The 12,094-nt window shown below is 43.5% G+C and overlaps 1 protein-coding gene across 1 annotated transcript in view; it reads left to right on the top strand.

Moving 5' to 3' along the window:
- The window catches only part of LOC137385166 (NACHT, LRR and PYD domains-containing protein 3-like), a 96,855-nt gene extending 94,301 nt beyond the window's left edge, over nt 1-2,554 (top strand). Inside the window, exons 14-15 of the mRNA XM_068060132.1 lie at nt 2,039-2,206; nt 2,377-2,554. Coding sequence (XP_067916233.1) covers nt 2,039-2,206; nt 2,377-2,464 — 256 coding nt within the window. The 3' untranslated portion in view covers nt 2,465-2,554. The remainder of the gene's footprint in view (nt 1-2,038; nt 2,207-2,376) is intronic.
- The last annotated feature ends 9,540 nt before the right edge of the window (nt 2,555-12,094 follow it).

The raw sequence follows: 12,094 nt of genomic DNA, 5'->3' as shown, positions 1-12,094 counted from the left end.
AAATTCTACAGTGAGTAGTCAACCCCCTGACTCCCCAAACCTGTCTACCATCTACAAGGCACAAATCAAGAGTGTGATAGAATACTGTCCACTTGCCTGAATGAGGGCAGCTCCAACAACACTCAGGAAGTTCAACACCATCCAGGATAAATGCAGCCCATTTGATCGACACCCCATCCACCACCTTAAACATTCACTCCCTCCACCAGGGACAGACAGTGACAGCAGAGTGTACCAGATACAAGATGTACTACAGCAACTCACCATGCCTCCTTCAACAGCACCTTCCAAACCCGCGACCTCTTCCACCTCGAAGGAAAAGGCAGCAGATGCGTGGGAAGTTTTCCTCCAGGCCACACACCATCCTGACTTGAGAATATATCACCGTTCCTTCACTGTTGCGAGATCAACATCCTGGAATTCCCTCTCTAACAGCATTGTGGATATACCTACACCAGATAGACTGCAGAGCTTCAAGAAGGCAGCTCACCACCACCTTCCCAAGGGCAATTAGGGATGGGCAACAAATACTGGTCTTTCCAGTGACACCCACATCCCACAAAACAAATAAGTATAAAAAATAACCAGTGGAAGAATGAAGTGGAGATGTGTATATGGGTTGTGTCCCGATGAGAAATCTGGAGAAATGTGTGTTTAAGTTCCCATCCCTAGGTGACCCAAAGAACATGAAACTGGTCATTTTTAGCGATGGTTTACATGCTAATCTTCCTGATGGGTATTCTAGTGCAGCTGGTTTCATAATATTACTGATGGGTGAAAATGGGAGATACTGTCCTTCAGCTTGGGAAGCTCAGAAAATAAAAAGGGTTGTTAAAAGTACTTCAGCTGATTGACACACTGGCCCTTGTGGAGACAGTGGATATGGGATTCTATTTGTCAAATATTGTAAGTGAGATTCTATACAAGGGGTTTACTGAAGATCACATACTCATTGAATGTTATGTAGATAATTGTTCATTGTTGGCTGATGCACATTCTACTAAAAGTGTCAGAAAAGGTTCCAGATCGATCTTGCTGGCTTGAAAGAAATGCCGGTTTAGTCTGAAAGAACGAGTTTGTGATGCAGAGGTTATGATAGATACACAACTCCAGCAGTCTCTGTCCATTCTCATTCATCCTTCCAATGCCATAGCGCCCGAGGCAGGAGGGCCATGAGTCATGGTCGGCCCCAACCCTGGCGTTAAAGTCCCCCAGCAGGAACAGATGTTCAGTATTGGGGATGCTACTAATGATATTATGGAGTTCCTCGTAGAACTGGTCTTTAACTTCAGGTGGGGAGCAGAGTGTTAGAGCTTAGATGCTGAGTAAGTGTACTGGACCAGAGGCGGTGAGCAGTCCAATGGACAGTATGCGTTCCGAGCTATTTGAAGGTGGCTCGATCATGCTGAGCAAAAGATTTCTGATGGCGAAGCACACTCCATGCTGTCTTGGTTCTTCAGGATCCCTACCCTGCCAGTAGAAGGTGTAGTCTTGCTCTCTTAGAGATCCACTCACAGGCAGGCGTGTCTCCTGAAGTGCTGCAATGAAGTGCTGGCATTGAGTCCACTGAGCTCATTGTCAATGATGGCAGTCTTCCAAGAATCGTTGGTTTGTGTAAGGTTTTCCGACATGCCAGGAGACATAGTTCTGACATTCCAGTTTGCAAAACGACGGGCTGGTACCTTCTTTCCTTTTTTTGTCATGCTTGGTGCAGTGTTACATTCCACTTGTCGGGCAATGACCCTGAGTTCCAAGCACCCATTGAAGCAGGTGGACTGTGGCGGGACAGAACCTTAGTGACCGGGGGCTGCCCAGTTTGAGGCGGGCAGTAGCTGTCCAGTGAGATGCGATGACCTCTCCCAGTCTTTCCTGTTCAGTTTGTTCAAATCTCATCTACTTTGTGGAAATGGTGAAAAACCTTTCAACATCTTTACTAATGAATATTATTATTAATTATTATTTATTAATATAAGTAATAGTGTTATTAATGAACGCTGGAGATTTACACATTCCTGTTATTTCTCTCTCTGATCCCCAGTCTATGGGGTGTCGGTCTCACAGATTCTTGTGCCGAGGCTCTTGCCTCTGCTCTCAGTGCAAACCAGTCACTGATGGAGCTGAAACTGGGATCAAACTCCTTCACAGACCAATCTGTCCCTGCTTTCCACCGCCTCATACTGAACTGCAGGAGTCTGGAGAAGATCTGGTGAGTGTTTGTGTTAATGTTTAATGTAATAAATAAAATATAAATGGGATTCAGTCATTCTTATCAGTAATATCTCTGTAATTATTATTGAAATATTAATCCCAGTCTCCCTGTTATTTACACTATTGTTCAATCTGTTTATTTCCTGTTTAATCTTTAATCTGTTTCAGTTTAGGGGGGAATCAGTTCAGTTCAAATGGAAAGAATCAGCTGAAGTCGCTGCAGGGTACAAGACCCGGCCTGGATGTGTTTCTGTGAACATTTCAATTTGTAAATATCACTGGTCTCTCTACATGAATATTTTTGGCCAATTTTCTGTCCTTCCCCTTTAATTGGCCGCGCTCCAGGTTTAATTCTTATTGGCTGTTTCACTGTTTCTAGTTCGAGCTGAGCGAGTGTCATCTCCCATTGTGACTTGAGAGGCCCAGCAACAGGGTCACGTGACTCAGCCGCCCGGCCCCACAGCGCTGTTTCTGTAGGATATCCGGGACTGAATGTTCCCCAATGGGGCACTGGGGAAATGTACAGACAGGAAGGGTCCAGGGTGGGGCTCAGTCTGGGCTGCAGTGGAACACTGGTAATTACACTCAATATCCCTGACCCTGCTGGGAAGTGAACCTGTGTGTGTTCAGGATGGAGACAGGCTCTGTTCAGCTTGGATAGATCCCACCGTCCAATAGATACCAATACCCAGTGTCTGGGGTCACCCAGAGAGAGTATCCTATTGGGGAGGTTCCTGAAACTGGTGCACCCAGGATGGGTCAGCACTGCGAGAGGAGAAATGGGGAAAGTGTCAGTCAGGAATCCCACTGTTCTGTCTGGGTGATCGTGAGCATTTGTAGTGTTTAAGGATCCTGAACTTAACGTGTTTCTGGCACCAGCATGGGAGCAGGTACTGGTGTTACCATGGAAATTAAACATTGTGTACTTACTGTGGACTGAATTTTCAAACGGAATCACCTGAGACTGCAAACCATGAGATTGTGAAAAGGTGCAATGACCCTGTGAAACATCCTGAGGAAACTGAGGGGTCGATGAACGGACTTGTTACCTGTACTCACCTGGATTTGTATAATGACTTCCACTTGGAAATGTTTTATTAAACTTCACCTCTGTATCACTGCCTCCTGGATGATGTAACAGTACTGATGAGAATTGTTATTGTGTGATGTTGAATTAAATGATGTATTATCTTAACAAGTACATCTCAGGACTTCTTAACAACTTCAAATTTGAGAACAGTTTGAGAGTTTTGACCATGGAATCCCTTCTTATATTTTCTGGTCATAGAAAAGCCTCTGGAGACTGAGTTCATTCAATCGTGACCTCACTATTGTTTGAATTGTCCAATTAGGAAACGATCTGTCCACCCAAACCAGGTCAGAATCTCAAAATCTCTGACTTCCCACACTCGGACTCCTATCAGCTCGAATGGGAACACCTGGTAAAAGCAAGTCGAAATGATGTGGCCTTAACATCCAGCTAATTTGCCTCGGCACTACCTATATCTGAGCCTCTGAGATTCTGCTAAGGTGTTTATCTTTTACTTCTCACACAGCAGGTCACCTGTTTTCACACTCTACTGCATCTCTGTTGAAGTTTACTATTGACCAGGGTTATAAAGTTACAATCAGATCTAGGCTGATCAGGGTGATGTCAGGAAGCACTTCCCCCAATAAGAAAAGTGGAAATCTGGATCCTCACCGAAACGACTGTGGATGCTGAGGGTGTATTTGAAAAGTGAAAACATATTGATGGACCTGACTGATGAGTTAGACAATGTGAAAAGGCCGGTCAACGGGTTCAAGACACAGAGGGATTGAATGACCTCCTAGTGGTCATGTTTGAGTTGTTATCATCACAGAGATGAGATTAATATACTGTTCATTTATGCCCCAGGAGGATTTATACAACGGAAGGTTTCGGGCCTTTTAGAATTGTTGATTCCAGACAGATTTGTTCACTATTAGCTAGAGGGAGAATATGTGTGAGTAAAAAGGCAGAAAGGGTTAGGAAACAAATGTGAGTAAATTGAATTAAGAGACGGCAGGTTGATTGGCCTCTTATTATTGTTAAAGCTGGTCTATTCGTACTGAGTCCATTAGTCAGCCCTGAAAACGGTTTACTAGACAAACTAAGGCAAAGTGTGAAATCCCAGATATTACCTAAACCGGGGAATGTTACCTGTATTTTCTGCTTTTATTACTTGTTAAACTGGCTGCTTTATTCAAATTACTCTGAAAATATTCAGCAAAGGGGTGAGTAATCTTTCTGATCTCTTGGGCACCGCACCTTCCACTTACTGAGTTCAGTATTTACATTTCAGGGTTTTGTGTTACTTCAAATAATTCAACTAAAATATGATATTGAGTGAACCGCTGAATTTCACGCATGTAAAAAGGTTAGTCTAGCAGAATACACCTTGTGTCCGTAAGTCACTGCTTAAAATATCAGACTTTGGTTCTCCGTCCACTCCGTTCATTACCACAGAGTCAGACAGTCACAGACTCATTTACGGCACAGAAGGCGGATATTCCGCCCATCAAGTCCATGCCAGCTCTCCACAGAGCTATGCTGTCAGTCCCACTCCCTGGCTTGATCCCCGTAGCCCTGCAAGTCTATTTCTCTCAGGTGACTATCCAACTTCCTCTTGAAGTCATTGATCGTCTCCACTTCCACCACCCTTGTGGGCAGTGAGTTCCAGGTCATTACCACCCACTGTGTAAAAAAGTGTTTCCTCATATTCCCCCCGGCATCTTTTGCACAAAACTTTCAATCTGTGTCCCCAAGTCCTTGTAACATTTGTTAATGGGAACAGCTTTTCCTTGTTTAACTTATCGAAGCCTGTTATAATCTGAGACACATCTATTAAATCTCCCCTCAATCTCCTTTGTTCTAAAGAAAATTAACCCAGCTTTTCCACCTTAACCTTGTAACTAAATTCTCCATCCCTGGAACCAGTCTGGTAAATCTCCTCTGCACCCTCTCAAGGACCCTCACATCCTTCCTGAAGTGTGGTGACCAGAACTGGACACAGTTTTCTCCAGTTGGGGCCTCGCCAGAGCTTTATAAAGTTTCACCAAAACTTCCCTGCTTTTGTATCCCAAGATCCCACATACTTTACTAACCACTCTCTCAATATGCCCTGCCACATTCAAAGATCTATGCACAATCTATGACTTAAAATGGTAAACAGATATATGTATAGTTTTACTGAGGTTCTGAGAGAGCAGAGAGCAACTGTTGGAGACACACACACAGACACAGACACAGAAACACACACACACAGACAGAAACACACACACACAGACAGAGTGACTGAGGGACAAAGAGCGACAGAAGTATTTTTAAATTTCCAGAAGGAATTCAATAAAGTCAATCTTTGATTTAAAAATAAACAATTGATTTTGCATCAATGAGTATTTGCAGAAGACATTTCCAAACGAATACCACCTTTTGTGTGGAGAAGTGTTACCTAACTTCACTCCTGAAATGTCTGCCTCTCATTTTTAGACTATGCTCACTTGTCCCAGACTCCCCAACCTACCGAAATAGTTTTACCCAAGCTATCCCATCAATTCCCTTTAATACCTCAACAACATTGATCAAATCAGCCCTGACCCACCTAAATTCGAGGGAATACATCCCTAACTTGTGTAATATCACCTCGTAATTAACTCTTGGAGTCCAGTTATCATTCTGGTAAATCTACACTGCACTCAAATGGACATGGAACCACCACCCACCCCCCCCCCCCTCCCCAAAGTCTCTTTGCACCTCCAGTGTTTCTAGTTTTTCATATCTATAAAGTTTCTGTTCTGTTCTTTTTTGCTGACATTGAAATCCATCCACCACAGTTTTGCTCATTCACGTGAGACATTAATATCTCTTAGTAAATTTATGCTTCTAGCTACACTGCTAACAATGCTGCCTATTTCTGTGTCAATGGCAAACCTGGGAATGTGGCATTCTACCCCATCATCTTCAATCATTAATAAATACAGTAAAACTGAGACACACACAGTCTTTGTACCAGCAGACAGGAGGGAATCATTCCATCCTCGAGGTTTTTAATTCCAGATTTATGTTTTTTCAAAGAAAAAATCAGAATTCAAGTTCCCAGCAGTTAGTGTGGGATTTGAACTCCTGCTTTTTTCAATCATCAGCTCAGGCCTTCAAATTAAAACCATTAAAAAGAGATTCACTTTCCTACTGCTATTGCCTGACTGTCTCAGGTTTTGTATATTGTTCCCTTCATGTGGTGAATTGTAAATACCTTCAATTCTGTGTATTTGCAAGGGATACAAATCAAATTCTCACCTTATCTCATCAACCAAAACCTGCAAGTCCATTCAAACACCCCTAATTCCTGTCTCTGTGAAGATATCTCACATTTCTACAATGCAGGAATTTCTGAATGGAAACAGCTTTTGACACATTTCCCGACACATTTCAGGATGAGGAGCTAGTTACAACTCATAGATTCCAAGCCCCAAATTGAGCTTTTTGGTAGAAAAGGTAACATAGATGAAATCCCTGTTCTCTCTGTTCTGGCACCAATTCTAACATTGTACCATTTAGTTTATATCACTCAGCCTTCCTTCCAAAATGCATCATTTCACATTTCTCAGCATTGAAGTTAACCTGCTATGTGTCTGTCCAATGATAGGTTGGATAGTAAGCTGTCAAGAGGACATAAAGAGTCTACAAAGAGATTTCGATAGGTTAAGTGAGCAAAAAAGATGGAGTATAATGTGGGAAAATGTGAGCTTGTCCACTTTAGCAGGAAGAATAAAAAGCAGTATATTATTTAAATGGAGAGAGACTGCAGAACTGTACAGTACAGAGGGATCTGGGTGTCCTGGTACATGAATCACAAAATGTTACTATGCAGGTACAGCGAGTGATTAGGAAGGCAAATGGAATGTTGTTGTTTATTGCAAGGTGAATAGAATATAAAAGTAGGGAAGGGTTGCTACAGCTGTACAGAGCATAAGTTAGAGCACATCTGGAGTACTGTGGACAGTTTTGGTCTCCTTAGAAATTATATAATTGCATCAGAAGTAGTTCAGAGAAGGTTCACTAGGCTGATTCCTGGATGAAGGGGTTATCTTACGAGGAAAGGTTGAACAGGTTGGGCCTATACCCACTGGAGATTTGACGAATGAGAGGTGATCTTATTGAAACAGTCCTGAGGGAACTGGACAGGGAGGATTCTGAGAGAATGTTTCCACTTGTTGGGGAGACTATAACGAGGGGACACAGTTTAAAAATTAGGGACGTCCCATTTAAAACTGAGATCGGGAGAAATGTTTTTCTCTCAGAGGGTGGTTAGTCTGTGGAATTCTCTTCCCCAGAGAGCAGTGGAGGCTGGATCATTGAATATATTCAAGGCTGAGTTAGATAGATTTTTGATCAATTAGGGAGTCAAGGGTTATGGAGGTCAGACAGGAAAGTGGAGTTGAGGTCACAATCAGATCAGCCATTGAATGGCAGAGCAGGCTCGAGGGGCCGAATGGCCTAATCCTGCTCCGAATTCATTTGTTCTTGTGTGTTCCATTTCACCAGACTGCCTCTATCCTCCTGAAGTCTGCTACTACTCCCTTCCCTGTTTATTACATTGCAGATGACACAAACATTGGCAAACATTGAAGTTATGCCCTGTAAACCCAAGTCCAAGTCATTAGTATATATCAAAAAGAGCAGTGGTCCTAATATAAACCTCCACTGTATACCTCCCTTCAGTCTGAAACAACCATTGTCCACTCTCTCAGCCAATGTCGTATCCACTCAGCCACTGCCCCTTTCATCCATGGAGCACTAATATTGCTAACTGGTCTATTATGAGGCACCGTTAAGTCCTCCCCATGAGGACCCTGGTCCCAGACCTCTCTGTTTCTACTCTCCCATCAACATTCCCCAGACAGATACAGCATGGATTAGATACAGAGTAATGCTCCCTCTACACTGTCCCATCCAACATTCCTAGGGCAGGAAGATCATGGGGTGGATACAGAAAGAATCTCACTCTACACTGTCAGAAACAGACACAGTGAGAGACAGAAAGTGAGAAACAGAGAGACATAGACTGACAGGGTGACTGAGAGTGAAAGAAAGATATTTAACATCGGATATTGGAAGAGGAGGATGCAATTTAACCCCACAACCCTGTTCCAGCATTCAATGGAGTGTTTGATGGGCTACATTAATCGGCCATATACAGTCCTGTATCAGGCTGTGAGGAAGCAGAGCATGTTCAGTACACAACGGGTCAAAGGGAATGATTCACACCTGCCTGATACTGGGAAGAAAGACTGACCTTGACATCAAGGCAGCGTTTGACTGAGTGTGGCATCGAGGAGCCTGAGTAAAATTGAAGTCAGCGGGAATCGGGGAAAACGCTGTGCTGGTTGGAATCATACCGAGCACAAAGGAAGATGGTTGTGGTTGTTGGAGGTCAATCATCTCAGTCCCAGGACATCACTGCAGGAGTTCCTCAGGGTCATGTCCTCAGCCCAACCATCTTCAGCTGAGATCCCAGCAGGAAATGCTGGATATACTGAGCAGGGCAAGTAGCATCTGTGGAGAGAGAAACAGTGTTAGTGATTCAGCTCAATGGTTTCCAGATTTCCAGCATCCACAGTATTTGCCTCAGATAATGAAGCAATCCAGAGCCACATGCACCAAGGCTCGGACAACATTCAGGCTTGGGCCGACCAGTGGCAATTAACATTCCCGTCACCCAAGTGCCAGGCAATGACCATCTGCAATACGAGAGAATCCAACCACCTCCCCATGGCATTCAAAGCATTATCCCATCGCTGAATCCACCAGCATCAACATCCTGGGGAAACATTGACATCAAACTTAACTGAACGAAACACATCAATAGTTTTTTCACCATCTCTCTGAGACAGAGACACAGATAAAGAATGTGAGTGGACCTTGACAGAGCCTCAGTAAATTGTTCCAACCGTTGATAATGATATAAATCAAGGATTATATCAGAGCAAAGGAAGAGGCATATAACGTTAGCCCCTTTATAACTGTATCCTTTAGTTTAGATTGCCTCTCCTCCTTCTTCCTACCTGTGGAGGTGGATGATGTGGGCATGGTTCTTAATGAATACTTGTGTCTGTCTTCATAAAAGAGGGGGAACGATGCAGACATTGTAGTTAAAGAGGAGGGTGTGAAATATTGGATGGGATAAACAGAGTGAGAGGGAAATATTAAGGTGTTTGGCAGTTTTGAAAGTGAATAAATGGTCAGGCCTGGATGCATTGGAATCAGTTCAGAGAAGGTTCACTGGGCTCATTCCTGGGATGAAGGGGTTGTCCTATGAGGAATGGTTGACCAGGTTGGGCCTGCACACATTGGAGCTTACAAGAATGAGAGGTGATCTTATTGTAACAAACAAGATTCTGAGGGGACTTTACAGGGCGGATGCTGGGTGGGTGTTCCACTTGTGGGGGAGTCTGGAACTAAGGGGCACAGTTTAAAAATAAAGAGTCTCCCATTTATGACAAAGATGAGGAGGAATTTTTCTCTCTCAGCGGTTGGTTAGACTCTGGAATTCTCTTCCCCAGAGAGCAGTGGAGGTTGTGTCATTGAATATATTCAAGGCTCAGTTAGACAGATTTATGAGCAACAAGGGAGTCAAAGGTTATGGGGGGCAGGCAGGAAAGTGAAGTTAAGACCTCGACCAGATCAGTCGTGATCTTATTGAATGGCAGAGCAGGCCCGAGGGGCTGAATGGCCTCCTACTCCTATTTCTTATGATCTTGTGTATAAAATGGAGGGTGTTCTCACCAGATGTGTAAAATGGAGGGCGGGGCCACATACACCTCTCACATTTTAACCCAATTTTTATAACAGAGACAAGGCCATGTGTAAGATGGGGTCTAGTGCAGTCCTAACTAGTGCATTGATAACTGAGGCTAGTGTAAAAGGTAGTGAGGATGCAGAATTCTTCAAATGCATTCAGGGAAACTATTTTAGGCCAGTACGGAGCAAGGCCAACAAGAGATGGGTCAGTTCTACACTTAGTTTTCGGGAATGAAGCTGGGCCGCTGGAAGGCGAGTTAGAAAAAGTGGACTGGGAAAAACCTACTTGAAGGTAAATCAGTGTCAGAGCAGTGAGAGTGAATCATTTCATCTTGGAGGATTTATTATTCCAGATTTATTCTTTATTTTCAGAGAAATTCAAGTTCACAAAAGACATTCACCTTCCGACTATTGACTGACTGTCTCAGCTTTTGCATATTAGAACAAAGAACAGTACAGCACAGGAACAGGCCATTCGGCCCTCCAAGCCTGCGCTGATCTTGATGCCTGCCTAAACTAAAACCTTCTGCACTTCCGGGGACCATATCCCTCTATTCCTATCCTATTCATGTGTTTGTCAAGATGCCTCTTAAACGTCGCTATCGTATATTGCCCCCAATCTTTTTCTTTCATGTGTCTAATGTTAGTCAGACATTGTGAACCACTTCAATCTCTCAGGACATCTACTGTAAAGACCTTCAGTTGTGTGTATCTGCAAGGGACGCAATCCACAATCGAATTCACAGCATATTCAATCAAACAAAATCCTCAACTTCATTCAAACACCCTGATATCCTGTCTCTGCACAGATAACTGACAGTTCCACAATGCAGGAATGTCTGAATTGAAAGAAAGAAACGTCAGCTGTATTTTAAACATTGAGACTGAAATATTTCAGGAGCCTACTCAACCAAGAAGTATTCAGAGAAAAGTCAGGATAGGTATTGAAAGAGAAAGAGAGTGAGCGAAATGGAAAGACAGAGAGAGACAGAGAGACTGCCTGCTCCAGTATGTGTAACGTACTGTGGGTAGAACGTCAAGTCTCTCTGTTCCTGTACCCATTTTAACATTGTACCATTTAGTTTATATTGCCTGTCCCACAGTCTTCCTTCTAAAATCCATCACTTCACATTTCTCAGCATTGAAGTTAACCAGCCATGTGTCTGTCCAATTCACCAGACTGCCAATAGCTTCCTGAAGTCTGCTACTATTCTCTTCTCTCTTTACTACATTTCCAAAGTTTTGTGTTATCGAAACAGAGAAAAATAGGAGCAGGAGTAGGCCATTCGGCCCTTCGAGCCTGCTCCGCCATTCAATATCATCATGGCTTATCATCCAAACTCAGTAACCTCTTCCCACTTTCTCCCCGTATCCCTTGATCTCATTAGCCCTGAGATCTATATCTAACGCTTTCTTGAATATATTTAATGATTTGGCCTCAACTGCTTTCTGTGGTAGAGAATTCTACAGGTTCACCACTCTCTGGGTGAAGCAATCTCTCTGCATCTCAATCCTAAATGGCTTACACCTTATCCTTAGACTGTGACCCCTTGTCATGGACTCCCCCCACATCGGGAACATCCTTCCTGTATCTAATCTGTCCAGTCCTGTTAGAATTTTGCAGGTTTCTATGAGATCCCCTCTCATTCTTCTAAACTTTAACGAATACAAGCCTAATCAACCCAATCTCTCTTCATCCGTTAGTCCCAGGAATCAGTCCAGTAAACCTTCTTTACACTCCCTCCAGAGCAAGAACATCCTTCCTCAGATAAGGAGACCAAAACTGCACACAATCCTCCAGATGTGGTCTCACCAAGGCCTTGTATAATTGCAGCAAGACATCCTCGCTCCTGTACTCGAATCCTCTCACTATGAAGGCCAACATACCATTTGCCTTCTTAACTGCCTGCTGCACCTGCATGCTTACTTTCAGCGATGGTGCACAAGGACGCCCAGGTCTCGCTGCACCTCCCCCTTTCCCAATTTATCGCTGTTCAGATAATAATCTGCCTTTCTGTTTTTTGCCACCAAAGTGGATAACCTCACATTTATCCACATCTGCCA

This window comes from Heterodontus francisci, chromosome 28 (genome assembly GCF_036365525.1).
Source record: "Heterodontus francisci isolate sHetFra1 chromosome 28, sHetFra1.hap1, whole genome shotgun sequence".
Taxonomy (NCBI): Eukaryota; Metazoa; Chordata; class Chondrichthyes; order Heterodontiformes; family Heterodontidae; genus Heterodontus; species Heterodontus francisci.
The sequence above is the reverse complement of the archived record's forward strand: the minus strand, read 5'-3'. Positions and strand labels throughout refer to the sequence as shown.